Source organism: Grus americana, chromosome 26 (assembly GCF_028858705.1).
Source record: "Grus americana isolate bGruAme1 chromosome 26, bGruAme1.mat, whole genome shotgun sequence".
NCBI lineage: Eukaryota > Metazoa > Chordata > Aves > Gruiformes > Gruidae > Grus > Grus americana.
Window position 1 is genome coordinate 2,578,668 of NC_072877.1, and position 23,100 is coordinate 2,601,767.

Consider the following 23,100-nt stretch of genomic DNA (forward strand, 5'->3'; position numbering starts at 1 on the left):
CCTTCTGGATGAAAAGCCCTGGTGCCCATCACCGTCCCGTCCGGGCACATCCCACTGCAGGACATCCCGGTGCGCTTTCCATGCTGACACCGTTGCGTGTCCCCAGCATCCCGCCGCAACGATGTCCCCATCGGGGACACCAGCAGCAAAACACGGGACGAAGGAGGGAGCACGAAGCTGCATCCCCGAGCGGCAGGACCGCGGCGCCGAGGCACGAGGGAGCACGAGGTGGGCGCGGGGGCCCGTGCCGCAGCCCACCAACCATCTGCCGCCGGTTTGCAGCAGGCGCGGGCGGACGGCGCGGCGTGGGGACGTGGCTGGAGCACGCGGTGGCTGGAGCACGCGGTGGCTGGAGCACGTGGCGCCTGTCTAACCCCAAACCGAGGGAGACGACTTTGCTACGGGGCTACGCGGTGCAAAGCAAAGGTGCGGGGTGAGCACCTACCTGCAGAGCTGCCCAAAGCAGAGTCCTGGGGGAGCAGGCGGCTCCCTGCAGCGACAGAGCCCAGCACCCAGCACCCAGCACCCAGCACCCAGCACCCAGCGAGCGACCCGCCGCTGAGCCACGCCGCCTTGCCTCTGGGAGATGCTCGGGCCGCTCCCTCATCAAGGAGGAAGCAGATTGCAATTAGCTGATTGCTCTGCTCCTTCCGCTGCTCCTCAGGGAGCCTGGGGTGCTCTTCCCCCTCCACCCCCCACCCCTGGTCCCGCTCCAGTTTCGGATGCCGTTTTCCTCGGGGGAGGCTGGGGTGGAAGCAAAGAGGCTGGGGCTGCCCCCCTCCAAGTACAAGGGTATTTATTTCATCGGTACAAGAGAGAGACAGCACCTTCTGTGTGTTGGGCTCTTCCCGGTTACTGGTTTGTACATTCAGAGAGCTGCGGCCGGCTCGGCCGGGGCGAGGAAGGGGAGCGGGTCCCGCTTGGTCCCCCCAACGCTGAGGTGTGGGGGGGCGGCTGCCGGCGGAGAGGACCCCCCCCCCCCCTCTGCCCTTGTTCCCGTGGGCGCCCGAGCCCCGGGGCGCCGTGTGAGCGTGTCTGAGTGCTGAGGTTGGCTGTGTGCTCCTCCGTGCAGTCTGTACAGGGCGGTGCTCCCCCCCCTTCCTTCCTCCCTGCCCTCCTCCTCCTCCTTCCCTGCCTGCGGGAGGGCTGGGACCCCCGACCCTCATTTCCTCGTGTGCAGCGTGTCCTGGAACTTGGTGCTGGTGTAGCGAAGGTGGAAACCCTTCTTGTTGATGGTGTCGTCCGAGTGGAAACGGATCATCACCGAATCTCCGGCCGAGTAGACCTCCTCCGGGGGCTGCCAGGGCGAGGGAGAGGGGTGCTCAGGACCAGGGGCATCCCTGGGATGGTGGCGGTGGGGGGGGATTTGTGATGGGGAGGGTGCAAAATCATTGCAACCCCGTGTACAGCCCCGGGGATTTCTCTGCACCGGCTTGGCTCAGCTTCACCCATCGCCTCTGCAGCCTCGCACCTCTCCCCGCTCTGACCCACCCCATCGCTCCCCCCCGTCCCCAGCTCACCCCAGACCCGCAGAAGCGACCGAGACGTGGGGCCGTCCCGTCGTAGCCGTCAAAGAGCTCCATGTAGTCGTAGCCGCAGTCGGCTTCCTCCTCGATCTCAAAGGTCTGGAAGATGAGCTCCACGCCGTAGCCCTCCTCGGCCATGATCACCCACTCGCAGTCCGAGCCCCCCGGGTAGTTGTTATCCCCGAATTGCGCGTGCGAATACAAGTCCTTGGTCTTCACCTCGGCATGGACCTGACCCCCGCACACTGGGGGAGAAGCCGACAGCAGGAGAAGGGGGGGGGCTTAGGAGGGTCCACGTTCTCCCCCCCATCCCATAACCAGGAGGTTTCCCCAGCCCCACGGTGATACCTGTGGTGTGGGTGGCCTCGAAGCCCTTCTTCTGGACCGAGTTATCAGAGACAAACTTGAGGAACATCTTGTTGCCGGAGGAGAGGAGGGGCTCGGGCTCTTTGGCTCCGCAGAAGCGGCCGAGCACCGGGGCTTTGGCATCCTTGCCGTCGTAGATCTCCAGGTGGTCGTAGGCACATTCCTGCTGCGCCTCCACATCCAGCTCCGAGAAGGTCTGCAGAGGCGATGGCCGAGCTGCCGGCGCTCAGAGGGGCTCGGTACCCGATGCTGCCCACCTCCCTACCGGTCCCCCCCATCCCTACCAGCTTGACGCGGTGCCCCGGCGTGGTGGTGATGGCCCAGGTGCACTCCTTCTTGCTGGGGTATTTATCGGGCCAGTTGGGGCTGGTGATGGTCCCCGAGATGGACGTCACCTTATGGTTGCAGCCGGCTGTGGGGAACAGCGCGGGGTCATGGGCACATGGGGGGGATCTTGGCAGGGATGGCGGAGGGGGGGGGTCTGGGGTGCGGACCCACCTTCCTTGCAGTCGTGCTTGTTGTCGTGCAGCACGAAGCCGCTGCGGCACTGGCACTCGTAGCTGCCGAAGGAGTTGAGGCACTCGTGCTGGCAGCCCCCGTTGTTCTTGGAGCACTCGTCCTTGTCTGCCGAGAGAGCAGAGGGACCGCGGCTGAGCGGGCTGGGAAAGCCCGGCGGCCGGCATCCCGGCACGGCATCCCGGCACGGCACAGCCCTGCCCGGTGCGTGCCGGTTCCCAGCCCCACACCGCTGCCCTCCCCTCCCCGGGGAGCGACCAGCCAAGCAAGCGCCTACGGCCAGCAGCAAGCAGATCCGCCGTCCCTTGCCCGAGCCAGGGCAGCCCCCGCGGGTGTACGGGATGGGTCCTCCTCTCCCTGGGCTCACCCATGGGCACAACCATTACCTGCTTACGGTACGGACGGGGAAGGCGGAAAAACACACAGTGACAACCAAAGATGCACAAGAAAGACCAGGACGCGGGAGTCCCTCTTTACTCATCGATAGGGAAATGTCACAGACACGGTAAAAATCGGGGGGAAAAAAAAAAAAAAAAAAAAAAGGTCAGCTGGTCAATGACAAAAACAATGAGGTTTGGGCGGGGTTGCTTAAAACCAAAAAAAAAAAAAAAAAATTAAAAAAAATTAAAAATAAGGCCAACAACCAGTTCTGTCAAGCAAGGGGCTGCCGAGGCCGGTGGCACGGCTCGGCTCGGCTCGGCTCGGCTCGGCCCCGGCGTGCTCCCGCACGGTGCCCGGGGCCGCGGTGTTCCTGAGAAAGATGGAGAGGACGGCACGGCTCAGGAGGGGCCCCGCAGCCGCTTCTGCAGGCGAAACTTCAGGCCGGGCAGGCGAGATTTCGGGGGCTGCAGCTGCTGCTTCTTCTCTGCAAAGAGAGAGGGAGAAAGGGGGGGAACGATGGGGGAGCGGGGGGTGGCGGGGGCCGGCGGGGGCGGTGGGGCATGCAGAGCAGCAGCCGGGGAAGCAGGCAGCAGGGGGGACCCCCGCGAGCCCCTCGTGCAGCCGGGGTTCGGCGGCGAGCGGCTCTGCGGGGAGGAAGAGGAGGAGGAGGAGGCGGCGTGGCTGGCTCCGGGAGGATGAGGATGGGCGTCGGGTGGGTTCCTGGGGGGTGTCCAGGCTGGGGGAGGTGTGGGAATGGCAGCAGAGGGGTTCGGGCTCGCCCGGAGCAAGGCGACCCCCCCGGGCTGGCCATACTTACCTCCCAGTTCCCACCACCTGCCTGATGTCCCTATCGCCGGCGTCTCAGGGCTCGCCAACGCCCCCCCAGAGCCCCCGCTTTGGGGCCGGGGCGGGATGCTCCGTGGCCCATCGCCCCTCCTTGCTCCCCCTCCCCACGGGGCGATGGCTGGAGGAGTGGGCAGCGGCGGGGGGAAGCCAGCAGCAAGCGGGCACCAGCCACCCGAGCACCCCTCTCTGTGCCAAGCTGGCCCCGGCTGGCCCGGGGAAGGGGCGATGCCGGAGGAGAGCATCCCTCCTGGAGCCATCGGCAGCAGCGAGGGGGGGTCCTGTCCCAGCCCCCCCCAGCCCCTCGGGGCAGCCCCAAAGCCCCCGCGGCCGCCTCTCGACCGGAGGCTGTAACCTGAAGTCTCCTAGGTCTGAGAGAGGAAGCGAGGCAGAAAGGCTCGGCTGGGGATGGGAAGGGGCTTCGGACGGGCCGGGTGGGCTCAGAGCAGCTCCGGCACCGCGGGAGCGTGCACGGCATTGCCCCGCCGGCAGGACGGAGGGAGCCTGGGCGGGCGAGACAAGAGCGGAGAGAGTTGGCAGAGGAAAGAAGCCCACCGGGTCGGTGTCTTTAGCAATCCTTTATTCTAACCAGCTTGCTCGCCGTGACCCGGCATTGCTGTGCGCTCACCGTTATCCCGGCGTGCATCCGATGGCTCCGGGTTGCTCACCGCCCCGTAGCCCCCGCCTGCACCTATCACCCCGCTACGGACCCCCCGTGCACCGGGGCTCGGTGGAGAGCCGGGGGGACGTACCTGGGTGCCGACACCGTGGCGGATTCCCCGGGCGAACGCATCCTTACGCGCGAGCCGATGGAGCCGGCTGCTGCCTCCCATCGCCCCGGCCCGCGAAGAGGAGGAGGAGGAAGAAGAGGAAGAGGAAGGGACCACGTCTTCACCGGGGAAAAACGAGCGCCTGGGCGGCCAGGCTGCCCGCGGCACCGAGGGACAGGGCTCGGCGGCTGGCTGCGTCTGGAGCGGCGGGGAAGGAGCGCAGAGACCCTCCGCGGCTAAAAAGGAGCCGCTTGGGAGATGCTTTGCCCAGGGCTGGCCGGGAGCGACCCCGAGGGGGGACCGGAGGAGGGACCTTGGTGTGGCCGAGTCCTCCAGCGTGGTCCTGCTGCTGGGAAAGCCCGAGACCTGAGTGGGGAGAGGCGGAGGAGAGGGTTTGGTGGTCCGGGATAGGGGCAGCCCCCGTGGGACCACCGCACATCCCATCTCGGTGGGGGAGAAGGAAGGAGCCCGAAGCGTGGGGAGGGGAGACTCACCCGGCTGCCCCGCGGTCCCGCTGCCGCTCGGCCGCTGGGCTTTCCCGAGGTCTCGCTTTGCTGGAGGGTGCCGGCTCCCGACGGCTGGGCCCCGCTGGGCCACCTTACTTGCCTTGGTTTTAATTAAAAAAATAAAGCAAAGATACTCTACCCCCGGCCCGCGGGTCTCTGCCGCTCCGGCCAGCTGCCGGGCTGACTCGGGGAACCCCAAGGGCTCCTGGGGATGCCGGCTCCCGTGGCTCTCCGCAAGCCGAGCGGCCGCGCTGCCCCTGAAAAATGGCCTCGACGGGGCCAAAAAGCAGCGGGAGGTGCAAGGCATTGGTGGGCCGGTCCAGCCCAGCCTGTCCAGGAGGTGCTGTCGGTTGCTCACGGCTGGGCTGATGTCGGGGGCGCCGTGCCGAGGGGGACCCTCTCTTGTATGAGGGTCCCGTGGCAGCCCCCAGCCCGGGGACCGGCCCCGAGTGATGCTTGGCCACGGCCAGCGGTGCGTTTCGCTCCGTGTCCCCATCCCTAAACCCCCCCCGCCAAAGACCCTTCCAAAGGTGACACCATCTCCTGGCGGGGTGGCCCGGGAGAGGAGAGAGGACCACAGAACAGACAGGGATAAGCAGGTAATGGTTTTTGGGAGGAGGGACCACTCCGGAGACCTGAGCTGTGGCGGTGCCCGGATGCTGATATCCCCCCTCCCCGGCGCTGCCCGGGATGCGGAGGAAGCCCGTGGCCGTGCAGCGTAGCGGGGTTGAGCAGCGCAGCAGGCAGCAGAGCGGGACGTGGCTGCCCTCCCCACGGCAGCGCCGCCCGAGGGGTGCAGTGCCCGGCCCGCGGTGGGGCTGGGGGTGTGGGGGGGGAGAGCTGCTCCCCCCTGGCCAGCGCTGGCCCCTCCAGAGCCGAGCACATCCCTGTCCCCGGCGCATTTCCCCGTGCCTCTGCGAATGCACCCGCTGGCCATTTGGGGAGCACCCCGGCATCTGAAGTAGGACCCAATTACCCCCCAAAAGAGGGGAAAAGCCTCGAGAGGCAGCAAAATGTGCTGCCAGCCGGGTTGCCGGAGGCTGGGGGGGGTGCTTTCAGACCCCACGGGGCAGACACCCAAGGATTACCCTGCTGCCAGGCTGGGACCGGGGGCTGCACCCCCGGCGCGGGCAAGGGCAGGCGTTAGCGGCGGTTTGGGGGCGCGGGGAGGGTCGGCTCGGCAAGGGAGGGCGAGGGATGCCCGTGCCGGGGCTGGGCAGCTCTACCTGAGAAGAAATGGGCTTTGAAGCCTTTTTTGGAGACGGTGTTGTCGGACTTGAACTCGATCCTCATGTTGTTGTACTGGGAGGTGATGACGTCCGGCTTCTCGGCGCCGCAGAACTTGCCGTGCAGTTTGGAGTCGGCAGTCAGCCCGCTGCGCACCTCCACGAAGTCGTATTTGCAGACCTGCGGGGTGCAGGGGAGGTGGGGGGGATGGACATGACAGACACGGGGCTGGTGGCACGGCTGTGCCACCCTGCAAGCCGCCAGCGGCATCGGGGGGGGGGACACACATGATGGAGAGGGGCTGCTCCCCGGCCGACTCACATCATTGCCCTCGGTCTCGAAGAAGTCGAACTGCAGGGAGATGCGGTACTGGGTGGGGGCCACCAGCTGCCAGATGCAGTTCTTGTTGGGGGGGTACTCCTTGGGCCACCCCGGGCTGGTGATGGACCCGTTGAGCTTGGTGAGGAAACCTCCGCAGGCGGCTGCAGGAAGGGAGGCACCCAGCACCCATCACATCCCCAGGCTCCCTGGATTGGGGAGGGGGGGGGGGGATGGGACTGCACAAGGGCGGGTGGGGGGCACTCACCCTCGCAGCGGCGCTTGTCGGAGGCCAGCTCGTAGCCGGGATCGCAGGCGCACTTGTAGCTGCCCAGGGTGTTGACGCAGCGCTGCTCGCAGCCGCCGTTATTGGGACGTGAGCACTCGTCCACCTCTGGGCAGGAGCAGCGGGGCTGAGCGGGCAGGCAGGGCTGCCGGCCCCCCCCGGGCTCCCCCTCACCCCCCCGGCGCATCTCCTACCTTTGAAGAAGTTGACGGCGAAGCCCGCTTTGTTGATGGAGCCGTCGGAGACAAATTTCATCCAGAGCTTGTTGGAGGTGCTCTTGATGTCATCCGGCTTGTCGTAGCCGCAGTAGCGCCCGATGAGGCTGCTCGACTCGCTGTTGCCATCCCGGATCTCCAGGTAGTCGTAGGCACAGCTATCGTGCCGCTCAATCTGGGGGGGGGGGTTGTTAGCGGGGAGGGGAATGCCATCCTGGCCTCAGCATCCCCAAACTCTGCCTGCCCCTCTCCTACACCCGTGTTCCCAGACCCACGCACCCACCAGCCAAGGAAGCCAGGTTTCTGCGTGGGGAAACTGAGGCACGGAGGATGTGGGTAGCCCAGGCAGGACAGCGGCAGCCCCGCTGCAGCCCCAAGCCTGTCCCGTGCGGTGCATTGGGTCGGGGAGATGCTGCTGGGGAGATTTCCCCTTCCCACCCCCCAGGGAAGGGGGGGAACGGCATGGCCGGGGTGGGGGGGGGTGCTCGCCCACCTCGAAGGACTGGAAGGTCAAGCCCACGTGGAAGCCCTCGGAGACGGTGATCTTCCAGACACACACCTTGCTGGGCCGGTAGTCATCGGGGTAATTGGGGGACTGGATGTGCCCATTGTCCTTCTTCACGTCCCCCCCGCAGATGGCTGGAAGGGAGGAGAGGTCGACTGAGCCCCCCCCTCGCCCCGCCGCCGGCCCCGCGCCCCCTCCCTGCCCGCCCCTACCTTCGTAGACGGCGAAGAAGCCTTTGCCCACCCAGTTGCTGCTGCTCCGAAACTCGACCCAGAGGCGGCTGTCGGTGGAGATGATGGGTTCGGGCAGCTTGTTCCCGCAGAACCTGCCTGGGGAGGAAGGCGTGCTGGGCTGCCGCTGGCCGGGCACACTCCTCTTCCTCACCACCACGTCCCGGTCTCCCCTGCGCCCCCCGCCAGCCTCCTAAAGGGAAAATGCTGCTTCTCCCCGCCCCGCTCCCCTCCAGTTTTTCCGGCTGTTTCACAGAAATTGGTTATTTCAGAGCGTGGGGTCAACTGGGACTTGGGGAATATCCGGTTCAAGATACCGGCATCTCCCTGGGGAGACATGTGCCGGGTCAGCTGGACTGGTTTCACTGGTGTGGGCCAGCAAACTGGGAGTCCCCCTCACCCCAAGAACCCCTCTGGGGCCAGCCCACCCCCCTCAAGGGCTTTGGCACATCACGGTCAGGCAGGGATACAGGCAGAGGAGAGCCCCTCGCCCCGCTGCCTGCACCCGGAGCATCCCCGCGCGGCAGGACAGGAGGTGAGGGCAGCGGGGCAGGCAGCGGGGCAGGCAGCGGGGCGGGCAGCGGGGCAGGCAGTGCCGGCCAGGCTAAGAGCTCCCGGTTGGTTACCTCGCAGCGTGGCCTTTCTCCAGAACCCGTCTCTCACCTCCACGTAGTCGTACCAGCACAGCCGGCTTCGGTAGAGGTCCAGGGTGGTGAAATTCAGGATGATCTAAGGTTGGGGACCAGGGGGGGGAGGGAAAGAGCGTGGGGTGAGCCCCCCCCCATGCCCTGCGGGGTCTCCGTCTGCCGGAGCGTGGTGCTCAGCCACGCTGGGTGCCAGCGGTCCAGATGGTACCCAGACCCGCTCCGTGGTGATGCCCGGCAGCATCCCGAACCACAGCGAGGCACTGGGCGGGGGGGACGCTGGGGTTAGGGGCACCCCGAAAAAAGGGTAGAAGATGGGGCAAGGAGGGGGAGGAGGGCTGGGAGAAGATGGGGTGCCTTCGGTGCTGCACCGGCGGCCGGTACCTTCTCTCCGGGGGTGACTGAGATCCTCCAGACGCAGTGCATGTGGGCAGAGTATCCGTTGGGGAACTCAGGGGAGGAGAAGTTGCCCTGGCTGTCCTGGAGTGTCTCACCACAGGCTGCGAAGGGGGGAAACACGGGGGTCAGACCCCTGGGAAACCCCCCTTTATGGGGACGGATGGACCAGCCACTGCCCCCAGCCCCCCTGCGCCCTTTTACCACCCAAATTCCTGTCCCTGAGGACAACTCCGCAAAAAACCCACCATCACCGCCCTGCTGCAGCAAGCCCCAAAAAGCCCCAAACCTCACCAGAGCAGCTGGTGATGCTCCCGACTCCCCAGCACCCCCTCACAAGCACCGTGCCCCCCATCCGGCCGCTGAGCCCCGGGGGTAGGAGCCGTCCCGTGGCCCCCTCCCTCCCCGTGCCCTGCCACGCTGCGGGGGCCCGGCTCGCCGCCTGGGCTCCAGGCAGGTTTACACGGCCGCGGCTGGATCTGGCCCAGCGTTGCCATCTGGAAGCCACATGATGCCGCGGCCACGGCACACGGCGCTTCGCTGCGGCTGTCGCGGGGCCAAGGCGGCCGCCCCCCACCTCCCGCTCGGGGGGGCTGCGAGATGAAAGGTGAAATGTTAAAAAAAGACAGCTTGAAACCTGGGCTCGCTGCCTTTTTTCCCTCCTTGCTTTACAGTGGAAACAAAGGGAAGGGAAAGCCGGGCTGCAGAGGGGCTTTTTTGGGGGGGCTTCCCCCCCCCCCACTCCAAACTAATCGCTTTTTCTGCTCGCACTCGCAGCCCCGCTCCCCTGCAGCCCCCGGACACGGCACGGCTGGCTGCCGGGGCCTCTCACAAAGGCATCCCTCTTCCAGGCTGCTAATTAGTTGCTGGAATTAAGCGGGAGCGCGCAGGAGCCAAACTCCTTGCAGATGTTGCTGGTATAGTCCCGGAGCACGTGCCTGCAGCCGGAGGACTCGTGCCAGCCTCTCCAGCACCCGGAGCAATGCCACGGCTCATGGGTCATGGTCCTCAGTGCCATTTGAGGTGCCAACACGTGCGCCGGTCGTGCCGAGCATCCCTGGCTCCGCATCGGCCCCGGGGAGGACCGTGGTCTGCGGTGGGACCGTCCTCTCTCATGCCGTCGGTAACAGCCCTGCGTAATGCCCGGCTGTGCCTCATCCAAAACCTTCTTGCTGTTGGGGTGGCTAGGAGGGTGCTCTTGGAGGATGGTGTCCGAGGATGCTTTGCTTTCAGAGGATGCTCTGCTGTCAGAAGATGCTCTCAGGGGATGCTCTCAGGGGATGCTCTGCTCTTGGAGGATGCTCTTGGGGGGATGCTCTTGGAGGATGCTCTTGGGGGGATGCTCTTTTCTTGGAGGAGTGGGAAGAGAGGGCGGCTGAGGGTGCCCTTGCTCACACGGGCAGAGCCCCATGGCTCACCGAGGTCTTGCATTCCGCTTCTGCTCACAAACACCCCAGAAAAGTGCCGTGGATGGAGAAAGGCAACTTGCGTGCTCCTTGCAGGGGGTCTGATGACAAAGAGTACCCCAAAGAGCATTTTTCCACTGGAAACGGGATCCAGCCAGGGTGATGCTTCCTTTCTCAAGTATTGGGGCGAAAGCAGAGCCATTTCCCGGGAGATATGGCCCCAGGCATGCTCACCCCCGGCTGATCAGCCCGGCGGCCGCTCCAGCCCCCCGGCAGTGACACACCGGCCCGGGGCCCGGCAGAGCCGTGCCGGCGGCACTCACCCGGGCAGCGGTAGAGCTTGCGGGCCTGGGCGATGTCCCCTTTGCTCAGACGTGTCCGCTGTCCGATGGCGGGCCGGACCCCGTTCACGTCGTACTTGGGCAGGATGGTGTCGAGGAAGATGCCCCTGGGGCGAGAGCAGGGAGAGGCTGAGCAGCGGCTGGAAAGCACCGGGTCTGCGGCTGCTCCCTGCTGCGGGGGGGAAGGATGCTAAAAACAGCCTGGCTAATTAAAGCCTGCGGGCCGGTGAGTCAGCGGGGACGTGTCCCCTACGGAGGTGACGGTGGGGACAGCACCGTCCCTACCCTGGCGAGGGACACCGCGGGGGTTCATCCTGCCCTGGCACACCGCGGCACAGCTCCGCCAGAACCGGGAGCCTTGCACCAAGCGCGTTAACCCCACGCAGAGCTGCTGATGTGCCACTGGGAACCCCGTGCCACTGTCCCTGTCGCTGCGGGGAGGATGGGGACACGTGGGACAGCCACCCCGGCCACGTACCTGGAGAAGGTGTTCCTGGCGTAGTGCATGATGCTGTCGAAATCGTACGTCTCGCCCAGCGACTCCACCTCCTCCGGCTCCATCTTCAAGAAGTTGTACTCCTGCCCTGCGGAGGCAGGCGGGATGGGGATGCCGTCAGTGGGGACCCCGGCTTTGGCAGCACCCCACGGCAGGGAGGAAGAGGAGGAAGAGGAGGAGGAGGAAGGAGGCTGGTCCGTACCTGGCTGGATGTTCTCCCGGATGATGGAGACGTGGTCATCCCGGTCGGGGCGTGTGTGCTCGTGCCAAAACCCGATGACGTGGCCCAGCTCGTGCACCACGATGCCGAATTTGTCGCAGTTTTTGCCGATGGAGATGGCCTGGGGTCCCCCTCCTCGGCGGCCCACGTAGGAACAGCACCTGCGGGGGAAGGTGGGGGGCACCGGGTGAGTCCCAGCTCTCCAGGGTGGATGCCCCCGCGGTGTGGGCATCCCAGTGCTTCCCCGGGTAAAGACATGAGTCAAGCCGGGAGCATCAGCCCTGCCGGTCCCGCTCGGCGTGGAGCACCTGGGAAGCACCTCGGCTGGCTGGAAGCTTCAGCCGTCCTGCCCACGCAGGGAGCTTGAGCCGTGCCTCCAGCTCAGCTCTGCCTGGAAACTAGGAGAGCTCTGCTCCTGCCCCAGGCTGCCTGGCACGGCACGGCACGGCAGGGCACGGCACAGCAGGGCACGGCAGGGCACGGCAGGGCATGGCATGGCACGGCTGCAAGCAGCCCCGGCATCCCAGGGTGCTGCTCCCATGGGTGCCCATCCCGCACCGTGGATGGACTCTTGCCCGTGCCTGGCAGCTCAGCTGGTCCAACCCTGCCAGACCCAGGCTCAGGGCTTGCACCGGTGCGGGGGCACGGGCCGGCACCCCCCGCCGTCGTGTACAGCCCATTCCAGGGGAAAGCCTCCTCCTAACCACCATCTGCTTGGCTGGGGCTGTGCCCTGACGCGTGAAGACGCTGAGCTCTTCCAAACCCCTGTTTCCTTTGGCACCAGCCCTGCTGCAAGCCCAGGCTGGTGCCGCGCCACCGACCTCAGCCCCCGGTTTGCATCGGTGAGTGCCACGGCTCGGGGAGCAACGAGATCTCCCCAACCACCCGCAGGGACCAGACCCCCGGGACGGGTCCCCTTCGCTTCCCAGACCTCCACGACACCGAGCGGGTCTGGGTCAGCCGGTTAGCACCACGCACACACCAACGTGGGCGTTTTTGTGCCAAGGCACATCAGCCGAGCATCCTACTTAGCGCTGCCACGCTCCCTCTTTGCAGCGCAAGAGCCAAGGGGCAGGGTGGTCCTGGTGCGTGCCCGGAACCCCCCCCCCCACGTACCCGCAGGGGCGGTAGGTGAAGACAATGTAGCTGTCCTCGTCGTTGCGCTCCAGGAAGGTGACGCAGGTGTGCTTCTCCCAGTGCCGCATCGCCTGCCGGAAGATGGCTCGCTGGCTGCCTGCGGGAGGGGGCGGCGGGGGGCCGTCAGCCCGGCATGGGGAAACTGAGGCACGCCAGGGACGGAGCATCCCCCCCCGGCTCGCCTGCACTCACCGCTGAAGTTGCCGCTGATCACGTAGGGGATGACCCCGTCTGGCCACACTCTCTCTGGCCGGGATGTGGCGGCGCGGCGGCTCCGTGCCCGCTGCCGGCCCCGGTGGTGCGGTCGGTGGCCTGGCCGCAGGCTGGCGTTAGTGGTGTTGCTGCCTGCGGGGAGCGGGGGGGGGGTGAGCGCGGGCAGCCCCCGGGGATGGAGGCGGCCGGGTGGGTTGGGGTCGCGGCGGTACCTGAGGAGTTGGTGGGCAGGCGTGTGATGGTGTGGTGGGCCAGGTCCACCACCCGGTCCACCTGGAAGAGCCGCAGGTCCTCCTCGTCCAGGGCGATGTCTCCCAGGAAGGCAGCTGAGGGGCGAGGGAGGAGGTGTGAGCCCCCCATGCCTATGCCGGGGGACCCCAAACCCTGTCGGGGCTGGGCTCCCCACGCTCAGCCTCTCCCCAGCCCCTCCGCAGCTGGCAAGCCCCTGAAGAGGAAGGCAAGCCCTTCCTCCTCCTCCTCCTCCCTCTTTCCTTCAACTGGGGGCCGGGAGGGAAAGCAAGCGTGGTGCCGGCCGGGCTCCCCCCGCTCCCCAGCCCGCCACCGTGTCGGCTCTCCCAGCAGCTGGAGCCAGCCCCGTGCTGACATCTGGTTCGCATAAAGCCCGGTCCATCACTTTTTAGGGTTTCTGTTATTATTTATGTTGCAAAACTCCTTTCTTTTCACTTTGCAAAACCCAACGCTGAGCTCGGGACCCCCTTCCTGCCCAGCTCATGCCCCCCGGCCCGGTGCGAGCTCCGACAGCCCTGGGATGCTCCAACGACTTCCGAGTCATCTGCCACGGCGAAGCAAAGCCATATGGCCCGGGAAGTTCCCGCTGCGCTCAGCACCCGCAGGAACGGAGCCGGCCGAGGGGCGTCCGTCTGTCTGTCCATCTGCCAGCGCCACGAACCCCCCCAGCACAGCTCTGCCACAGCTCCCGCGGGGCCGGGGGTGCAGAGATGCTTCAGCATTACGAAGCTGGAGGACATAACCCCGCACAGCCCTTCCTCCTCCTCTTCCTCCTCCTCTTCCTCCTGCCCTAAGTCTTCGCCCTCCCGCGCGCCACGGCCTTGCCGTGAGTCAACGCTGCAGGATGCGGCTCCCGGCTTCGGCACTTGGCCGGCACTGAGCCCCGGGGACCCGGCTTTTGCGGAAACGCCGTGGCCCGAGCGCGAGGAGTGGCTGAGGTCATGCCGTGTCACCGCGCCAGCGCCGGCATGGAGGTTCTGGATGCAGCCAGCACGGGGTGGAGCTGGGTTTCTCACCGGGTTCATGGGCACCTGGGGCGAACGGGTGGTCCTGGGCACCCCCTGCCCTTGCCAGCCCCCGGGGAAGGGCAGGGAACCGGCAGCGGTGGGGAGCAGGGTGGCTGGACCGGCTCAGGGGCTGATGGAGAGCGGCGCCAAGTTTGAGCTCCAAGCAATTAGCAAGTGGATCCCAAAAGAGCCACTAATTACGAAAGCAAGGCGGGACAATTAGGATAACCCTGACAGGTCCAAAACAGCCTGGGCACCCCAGCTCAACGGGACCCCCCTGGCTTTGTGTGACACCGAGTCCAAACCCCGCTCCGGAGGTGGTGTGGAGCATTTTGGGGTGAAAGAGCCGTGTTTTGGGGCTGTCCCCAGCACCGTCCAGCCTGTGGGTGCATCCCAGCAGAAGAAGCCCTGGGGTGGAGAGCAGACCCGCGGCAGAGCCAAGAGAAGAGCAAACAAGCCGAGGCCGGCACCTCCCCTGGCACCAACCTGCCGCTGGCACGGCCAGGCTGCAATTTGAGGGCAGAGCAGAGGCAGGAGCCGGCCCCGGTCTCCCCGCACCCTCCCCGGGGCCGGGAGAGACGTGTCCGAACGGGCAGCGCGGGGGAGGACCAGGGCCGGGGAGAAGGACGAGCATCCCGTGCCAAGAGCCGCATGGAAAGACAAGGGAAAGTAAGCTCGCTTACAGCCGAGCAAGCGCCGGCAGAGCCAAGTGATATAGAAACCATATGTGAGGGATTTGGGATACGTGAGAGAGCCGGGCAGGCAAACGCGGGGACGTGGGGCTGGTTTCCCAGGCGGTACGAGGCAGCTCGGCTCCCCCAAAAATCCCCAGCGCGAGGGAAAAGGCGGCTTGCTGCTCCCGGAGGGGACGTGGGAGCTGTGGGGCGGTGGCGAGGGGCTGTCCCGGCAGCGATCCCTGTAGGAACACGTTGGGGACAAGCCAAAACGTTGGATTGAAAAACTTCCACATTGGTTTGGGCTCCGGTCGTGTCCTCTTCCCGCTTGCTCCCCACGCACCCTGGCCCCAATGACACGTAGTGGTTTTGGGGGGGGCGGAGGGGGGTGTCTCTGCTTGCCAAAATCCCCCAGATGCTGCTGACCTCCCCGGGGGGGGGGCTCTGTGGGAGCCACTGCCACGCCGCTGACGCTTGTCCCACCCTGGTTCACATCACAGCAGCTCGCTGGGTGAGCATCCTTCCTCCAAGGTGGAGGGGACCCCCTGCAAACGAAGGGGACCCCCTGCAAGCGGGGGGCTTGCGGGCAAAGGTGCTGTGGCAGGGGCAGGATCGGTCCCAGCCCGCTGCCCCAGGCGGCGAGGAGATGCAAAGGCTCGGCAGAGCACAGGTCGGAGCAGCGGGAAATGCACGGGGGAGCTGTGCTGGGCTGCAGCAGGGAGATGCCAGCCCGGCTTTGTGCTCACGGGGGAGCAGACAGCACCCACCGAGGCATCGCACCTCTCAGCACCCATGCCCTGCAGCCTGCACCCTCACCCTGCCGCTCGGGTACCCGAGAGAGCCCAGGCCATGGGGTACAGCTCCCCCAGCCATCCCCGGAGGGGACCCAGTGCCCCCAAGCCGTTCCCAGCCCGGGAGGCCGTGGGCTGTGCTGTGGGTGCTGCCCCCTGCTCACGCCTGTGCTGGCCGCGGAGGGACCGGGGGCAAGGTCCGAGCCACGGCGGTGCCGGCGGGGAGCCGCAGTGCTAGCAGGGAGGATGCAGTGCCAGCGGGGAGGATGCAGTGCCAGCGGGGAGATGCAGTGCCAGCAGGTCACCAGCTTCAAGGGCAGGCACTGGCCACGGGGACACGATGGCCCCATCCTCGTCTCCGTCGGCCAGAGAGGAACGGGGAAGAGGAGAGGGGGAGTGTCCGGGCTCCGGCCATGCACATCCCTCCCACCACCTAGAAAACCACCAGCCGTTTGGGACCTGCCGGCGAGGCTCCCACCGAGCTCTTCCTCACCCCGAAGCCAGGAGATAACTCAGCCCTCCGCTGTTGTTTGACTTTTTGTGCTATGTGTTTTCTTTCGGGTTCTTGGAATGGTGACGTAACCCCCGGGGCTGAAGCTTTAAACAAACAAGGTTTTTCATTCGGATCCGGGCCAACTACTGCAGCACCCCGTCCCGATGCTACAGGCATCTCCTGTCCACACATGGCTCGGTGGCTGTCCCTGTGGGGTCCCTCTGTCCCCCTTGCCACGGCGTGCCAGGGATGCAGGAGCCGCTCAGCATCCTTTATACCCCCGGGCCAGGCAAGCAGTGGAGAGGGGTACCCGTGGGCCTGACCTCTCCAGCGTCACTGGGATTTTGGGATGAACCCGACCTCAGACTCCACCAAGCTTGGGAATCATGTCACAGGAAAAAAAAAAAAAAAAAAAAAAAGAAATAACCCACGGGAAGAGGCCGGGGCACGAACGCGATGTTCTGGTGAGCAGGCAAAAGCAAACAGAGCGGCAGGGAAGCCTTGGCAGGGGAGGGCGGCAGATAAACAGGACGGGATCATGTTCCAGGTCAGTCTGGGGCAAATGAGCCTCTGTGCGCAGCGCCGGACGGGGAGGACCCTCATCCCTACGTGGCTCCGGCCGGCCCTCGAAGCGGCACCAGGCAGGATGGGCTCCTGTGGCTCCACCAGCATCCCCTGCCTGGGAGCAAAGGCTCAGCCCAGCCTTCCCTCGCTGGCTTAGCAGCTCTGGCCCAGCTGCTGCAAGACCTCGTGCGATGCTGAGCCACGAGCATCGCTCCCCGTGCGAGGCAGGGAGCAGAAGGAAGGGTTCGGAGCGTGTGAGGAGGCAGGGAGCGAACTGCTCTGCCCCAGCCAAGGATGGAGGCATCTCCGGGGCAGGATGGAGGAGAGCGGTTTAATAGGTGCATCCCGGCCTCCGCTGAGCTGCCGGGTCGTAAAGCCATGGAGTCACCGGGGCAGCATCCCACTGGCTCGGCAGAGCCGTTAAATATGTGAGGAATGCTCCTCGCGCCGCCCCCTCGCCCCCGCACGCCAGCCCAGCTGCGCCCGCTGCGAGCTCCGCTCACGGCAAAACACGCCGGGGCCACGGCGAGAGGAGCAGGCACCCCGCTCGGCCAGGGCTGGGGGGTCCCCTCCTGGCCTCGGGGGTCTGCCCTGCCCGGAGAGCCCTGGGGCAGAGGCGTGGGTGCAAAGGTGGGGGGATTTGGAGCATCCCAGGGGCCGTCGGGGCGGGGGGGGAGCTGCCCCCAACTGCTGCTGCCTCCCGCCAGGGTCCCCGCCGGGTGCCAGGTCCCCCCCTGCTCCCCGCAGCCTGCCAGCGGCCAGTGGCCCCGCAGAGACCCCAAGGCCAGCAGTGCAGGACAGAGGCATGCAGCGGAGGCGAACCGGGCCGTCTCGTCTCCCCCGGCAGCGATGCAGCCCCTCTCCCGGTGCCCCTCGCCAGCAGCCGGAGAGAGGGAGCAGCCAGCCTGTAAACGCCGGGGCGAGGAATATTTGCTTTCCCAGAGCACCTTCCGACGAGCGCAGCAGGCACAAAGCAGGAATTCAGCCTCGGCGGCCAGGCTGGGAGCCAGGCCAGATCACGGCCCCTCTGCAACCTACGGGGAAACTGAGGCACGGGGGGGGGGGGGGCACGGAGCCGGCCAGCACCAAGGGGCGACCCCCTGAAGAGCCAGCCCTGGCACCCAGCGGCTGTGCTGTCGGTCGCTGTCCCCGCAGGCAGCTTGCAGGCAGCTTGCAGGCAGCCGGGACCCCCTGCCTGCTGCTTCCTCGCCGGCGCATCCTTGTCCCAGCCGGTGCCTTTGCAAGGGCCGGGGCTGTACCAGCACCGCGCACCCTCCTGCCGGCAGCGCTGCTCCCCAGGGTGCAGGCAGAAAGCAGCAGCCAGGGAAGGCAGAGATGCTAAAGCACTCTGTCCAAGGCGGAGGGGTGATCCCCCTCCCCAATTCCCCTCCCGTCTCCCCCGTGCATCCCTCTGCGGTGCAAGGTGCATCCCGCCCCGAGGCAGCACCCGTCTCTGCCGCCACTTCCCTGGGCATCCACGGCCAATCCCCCCCCCCCAGCCCTGGGCATCGGGGTGCGGGCTCCGAGCCCTTTGCCCCCTCCGTGCTGGGTGATGCTTCAGCGTAACGTAAAATAAGCGTTGCGAAGCCTGGCCTCTAATAAACACGGCCCGCAGCAGCGAACAGCTTCCAGCTAATGAACGTCCGGGGGCAGGCCGGGAGCAGGAGGGACGGCTTGATCATTCCAGGGGAGGATTTTCCTTCTGCTTCTCTTCCGTGACAGCAAACGGAGGAGAAAGCCTCCGCCGGGGCTCGGCGTGGAGGATGCCAAACGTAAGGCATGTCAGAGCCCCTGGGAAGGAGTGGGGGGAGCGCTGCGGAGTCGTGTGCAGGGACCGGGCTCTCCCTGCCTCCCCTCTGCAAAGCCAGGTCACCGAGGAAAACACAGCCCAGCCCAGCGGCATCGGTCACTTGTGAAAGGGAGAGCTGCTGGAAAGGAAAATATTTGCAAACCGCTCTGCCAAAGGGACCGGGGAGGTTTGTTGTTGCATTCCCCTCTGAGGAGGGGAGCCCAGCCACAGCGGGGCGAGAGTGGGGACTGGAGCCCATCGGGGACCGGAGCTCATCGGGGACCAGAGCCCACTGGGGATGGGAACGCGCCCTGACACCCGGCTCAGCACACGTGGCGGTAACCTGGGCTCTCTTGGCACGGGGCGGCCACCCCGGCAGGACAGGACCCTGGCAGCGGCTCCCTGCCTGTCCCCTGCCACTCGGTGCCAAGAGGCACCCGCTCCCCAGGGCTCCCAGACCTCTGTGCATCTGCCCCAGGGCTCTGGCTGCAAACATATCCCCCCCTCCTCCTGCTTTTATTGCTCAATCCTCTCCCCACCAGCCCTCCCCAGGCACCGATTAACTCCTTCCAAAGTTTGCTCCAGCTCCCTGGCCGGGCTATTAAACCCTCCTGCAGCTTGTGAGAGGGGGGGGATTTTCTTGTTTCCTTTTGCACGTGTATGGAGGGGGGGGTTGCCATGCAAAGCCCCCCCCCAAGCAGACGGACAGCGGTGACCAACAGCCGTCCAGCAGCCCTTGGGCAGGTTATAAGCGGGACACCCACTCTCCACAGCTCAGTGGGATGCAGCGGGATGCTCTTTTCTCTCCCCACTGCGATGCCGGAGACCTTTGGGAAACCTGGGCAAAGCCACGGACAACCAGGAGGGCACGTTCTCACCCAAAAAACCACCCCCCACGGCACAGCCAAGATGAAAAATTTGGGGAAAACCACCCATGAGCCATCCTTCCTCCTTTCCCCGTATCCCTCCCGGCTGCTTTGTTCTCCCCAGGTCCAGCCGTGGCTCCCCGAGGCCGCCCCGTCCTGCTGGCCATGTGTTTCCCAGCCCCATCACGGCAGCGGATAAAGCCTCAGGAAACGCCGTCTCCCCCCTCGCCACGACCCGCTGGCGTGAATCAGCAGCCAGAGGGTTTCCCAGGAGCCAGGAGGGGAGGGCAGCGACGGCGGGCGGGCGAGCGAGTCCCCTGGCCTCGCCATCGCACACCCGGCCCCCGCCGGAGCACGCCGCTGCACGGAACGGGTGATTACACAAAGATAAAGCAGATCCCGGGATCGGCCTGAGATTTCCAAGGTCTCTGTGCCGTCCCGAGCCCTGAACCACAGGCCTCCCGCCGGCCCCGGCTCCGCGGGTGGATTTTTACCCTGCATGAATAAGTGACATATAACGGCTGGAAAATATTTTTGGGCAGCTTGACAAGTGTGACTGCAACCAGTAGCCTCCGCTGACTACGCCTGGAAAGTGTAATCTAGGTGAAACCCAGGCGGCCGGAGCCAGAGCACTCCAGGCATGGCTGGGAAGCTTGTAGCTCGGGGAGGGGGGCTCGGGCCCCCAGCCCCATCCATGCACGTGATGCACCCCGTGCTGTCCCTGCCCATGGCTCTGCCATCACCCCGTGGGCAGGAGATGCTGAGCTCCCCATGGAGGGAGTGGGAGAGCAGATTCCCCCTGAGCACCCACCCTGAGGGGCTGCATGAGCCCCACAGAGCTGTGCACCCCCGTGTCCCCCTCCCCACGAGCGAGGACAGCAGGGTGACAGCACAGCCGTGGGTGGCAGGCACCCCCAAATGTGGCCATGGAGCCACACATGGGGAGCAAGGTGGGCTGCACCCCTCCCCGGCCAGTGGGGGCACCCGGGGGCTCCTGCCTCCTGTAGCCAAATTGCTCAGCAACCCCCCTGGGTCCCTCGGGACAAGCCAAGAGCGAACGCTCGGACCGGACATGTTTGGTTAGTGCTCGCACAGGCTCTGCAAACACAGCGAGCCCCAGCCAAACTGCTCCCCCAGTGCAGCGGGGGGCGGCGGGAGCGATGCCGGCTGCCTTTCCCGGCCGGAGATGCAACCAGGAGCCGACCCGGCGGCTGCCCTCCTCACCGCCGGGCACTGAGACCTGGATATCCTGCTGACCGGGTGAAGGGAAACCGGGGCCACGGCTAATTCCTCCCTCCCCAGCTGCCCGGGGGCTGGTCCAAGGGCCGGATCTCCCAGCGATCCCGTTTTGGCATCCCTGGAAGAGACACGGCGGCACGGGCGGCTCTTCCCCTGCCGCGGTGGGGATGGCCCGTTGGCACCGGTGCAGACGGGTGGCATCACCGGGGTGGCCGGCGAGCTGTGGGCAGCCATCCTGCCTGGGCAGGCGGCCTCAGGATACCTCTGGCATGAGTTGTGCCGAGGAACCCAAATTCCTCTCCCGGCGCTTCCCCTCCCTGTAGCCTTGCCGGGAGCCGCGGCGGTGGCGGCAAGGCCTCGGTGCTCAGCTGTTTCTGGCGCTGCCCAAAGCCTGGGGGGTTACTCGCGGCCCCAAAACAAAAAGAAGCCCCCGCACGGTTCAGGGGGATGCCCTGGGGGGCTCCAGCTGCCGAGCAGCCCCCCCCGAGCGCTGCACCCCACTGCTGGACCTCACCATCCCGGTCCTGCAGAGCCCAAGCGGGGGTAAATCCCCGGCTCGTGCGGTGCGTGGCAGGGCCTGATCCCCCCCCGGGCCCCCGGGGAAGAGCTGCCGTAATTAAATTAGTCACATAAGGATCTTGTAAAAGCAGGCGGGGAAGGCGGGGTGGGGGGGGAGCAGCCGCCTCGCCGGTCCCGGGGAGGCAACGGGGGTCCCGGGGCGCGTGGGAGTGGGGCCCTCGGCCGCTGGCAAAGCCATCCCTAATTAGTTCGGCTCATCAGCGGGTGAAGCTCTGTCTCTGCTGGGCAGCTGGATGAAGCGGGAGCGGAGCGGAGGCTCCAGCCGGCTTTGCCCGGACAGTTTTGCAAGCCTAGCTGTTTCAGCCCGGGAGGGCAGGAAGGGAAGGATTTTTGGCCAGAAAAAGCCCTCATGTAGACAGAGTTATATCAACAGACGCCTTCCAGTGCAGACAATGCCATTAAAGAGAAACGTGATCCTCCAGCCAGGACCCGCCAGACCCAAGCCCTCGCCCCCACGCTCAGCCCTGGGTGTCCCTCCCATGCCTCAGTTTCCCCCCTTTTCCCCCCAAATCCTTCCGTCCCCTTTATCTTGGTCTGGGAGACAGGGACTGTCCCCCCGCGGCGCCCAGCCTGTTCCCAACCCTTCCAAAATCTGAAGAACAGCTCAGCCACCCCCGATCCCGCACAGAGGGACCCCCCGCCCGTGGCAAACACAAACACCTCCCGGGCTGAGCCCGGCCCGGCTGTCCCGGGACGCTGCAGCTTGGCCGGCCCCGAGGGGACGAGCTTTCTCCGGCTACGATTTGGGAGAGAAGGAGAACGCCGAGGGGCACGGAGCGTGGGGCCGGCTCTGGGGTGGGATGGGGGGGTGGGATGGGGTGGGGGCTGCCCGCTGCCTTTGACAGCTGCCGCTGCGGCCAAGGCTGGGGAGAGAAAGCGGGGCGCCGGGCCAGCCCCCCCCGCCGCTCCCCTCCCTAAGTACAACCAGATGCATCCCCGAGCGGGGCCGGCCGCTGCCCCCCGCCCCCCCCGCCCCTCCAATCCCCCGGGCCGCGGGGAGCCCCCGGGGCCAGCACGGGGCGAGGGACCCAAGTTTCCCCGTGCAAAGCCCCGAAGTTCGGATCCGTGCGGGGCACACTCACACTCGCTCACACACACTCACACCAACCTCCCCGCGCTCCCCTTTGTCTGCCCGCCCGGCCCGGCCGCCCCCCCCCCCGGCGCGCATCCCCCCGGTCCGACCGGCTTTGCAGGGGTCCTTGTAGTCCAGGGGCTCCGCGTCCTCCTCCTCCTCCTCCAGCACGTAGGAATAGTCGGGGAAGTGCATGGCCCGGGCCAGGAGCAGGCAGAGGAGCAGCCCGCAGGTCCGCAGCCCGGCCATGGCTCCGCGGGCAGCGGGCGGGCAGGGGAGGCGGGCGGCTTTTTTTTTTTTTTTTTTTTCCTCTCTTCCCCTCTTTCCTTCCCTTCTTCGCTCCTTTTTTTTTTTTTCTTCCTCTCTCTCTCTCTTTTTTTTCTTTTTTTTTTTTTTTTTTTTTTAGGGAAATGAGATCTGGCGGGGGCGGGTTCAAGCGCGGAGCTCGGCCCCTGCAGCCCCGGGCGCAGGGCTGGGAGCGGGGCCAGCGCCGGGGGGGCGGCGGGGCCGCGCTGCTGCCGGGGACCAGGCTCACAGACCCCGCTCCTGCCCCCCCCCCCCCCGCAGCCCACGGTCCGCAGTCCCCGGACCCGGTCCTGCACTCCTTGGTCCCGGTCGTGCCCCCTCCGTCCCGTCCCGCACCCCCCGGTCCCGTCCCGTATCCCCCGGCACTGATCCTGCCCCCTTCGTCCCCATCCCATATTCCCTCGCACTGATCCTGTCCGGCCCCATCCCATATCCCCCAGTCCCGGTCCTGCACCCCCTCCTGAGCCCCCCAACCTCCACTTCTGCACCCCAGGCTACACGCCACGGCCCTGGTCCTGCACCCCACGTCCCCATCCCGCATCCCTCAGCCCCACTCCTGCATTCCCCAGCCCTGCACCCCGTATCTCCTGGCCCTGGACCCTCAGTCTCACACCCCTGATCCTGTACCCCACATCCTGCACCCCACATCCCACATCCTCCCAAACCTTGCTGGAGCAGGAGGAGAAGGAGGAAGCAGCATCCCCAGCCCATGCACCCTTCCCAAACACCAGTGGAGCAGGCGTTGAGAAGCTACCTGCACCCTGCAAACCCCCTTTCCCCATGTCCCAACGAGGCATCACAAAAACCTGCTTCCTCCCAGGGGGGCTGAGCCCAGCCAGCACCCCCTCCCACCCCAGGATGCCGTGGAAGTGTGGGGCTGGTGCTCCATCTGCCTCCCCGTCCCCCAAAGGCGGCCCTGCACCTGGAGG

General features: G+C 66.4%; 1 protein-coding gene across 2 annotated transcripts; it reads right to left on the minus strand.

Moving 5' to 3' along the window:
- Positions 1-779: 779 nt before the first annotated feature.
- Positions 780-22,216, minus strand: BMP1 (bone morphogenetic protein 1). Of its 2 annotated transcripts, XM_054804646.1 has the most exons (20): positions 21,976-22,216; positions 12,755-12,868; positions 12,522-12,674; positions 12,309-12,426; positions 11,175-11,353; positions 10,955-11,060; positions 10,459-10,583; positions 8,718-8,833; positions 8,316-8,418; positions 7,672-7,788; positions 7,448-7,593; positions 6,934-7,129; positions 6,722-6,847; positions 6,457-6,617; positions 6,135-6,315; positions 2,391-2,516; positions 2,177-2,304; positions 1,875-2,088; positions 1,521-1,771; positions 780-1,297 (listed from the first exon to the last, which is right to left on the minus strand). In XM_054804646.1, the coding sequence occupies exons 1-20, from the start codon at positions 22,112-22,114 to the stop codon at positions 1,163-1,165; spliced, it is 2,934 nt and encodes a 977-aa protein (XP_054660621.1). In that variant the 5' UTR covers positions 22,115-22,216; the 3' UTR covers positions 780-1,162. The 2 variants fall into 2 exon arrangements, with proteins under 2 accessions (XP_054660621.1, XP_054660622.1); XM_054804647.1 differs by lacking the exons at positions 780-1,297; positions 1,521-1,771; positions 1,875-2,088; positions 2,177-2,304; positions 2,391-2,516 and adding an exon at positions 2,848-3,273 and having other exon boundaries at positions 21,976-22,206.
- Positions 22,217-23,100: the final 884 nt, after the last annotated feature.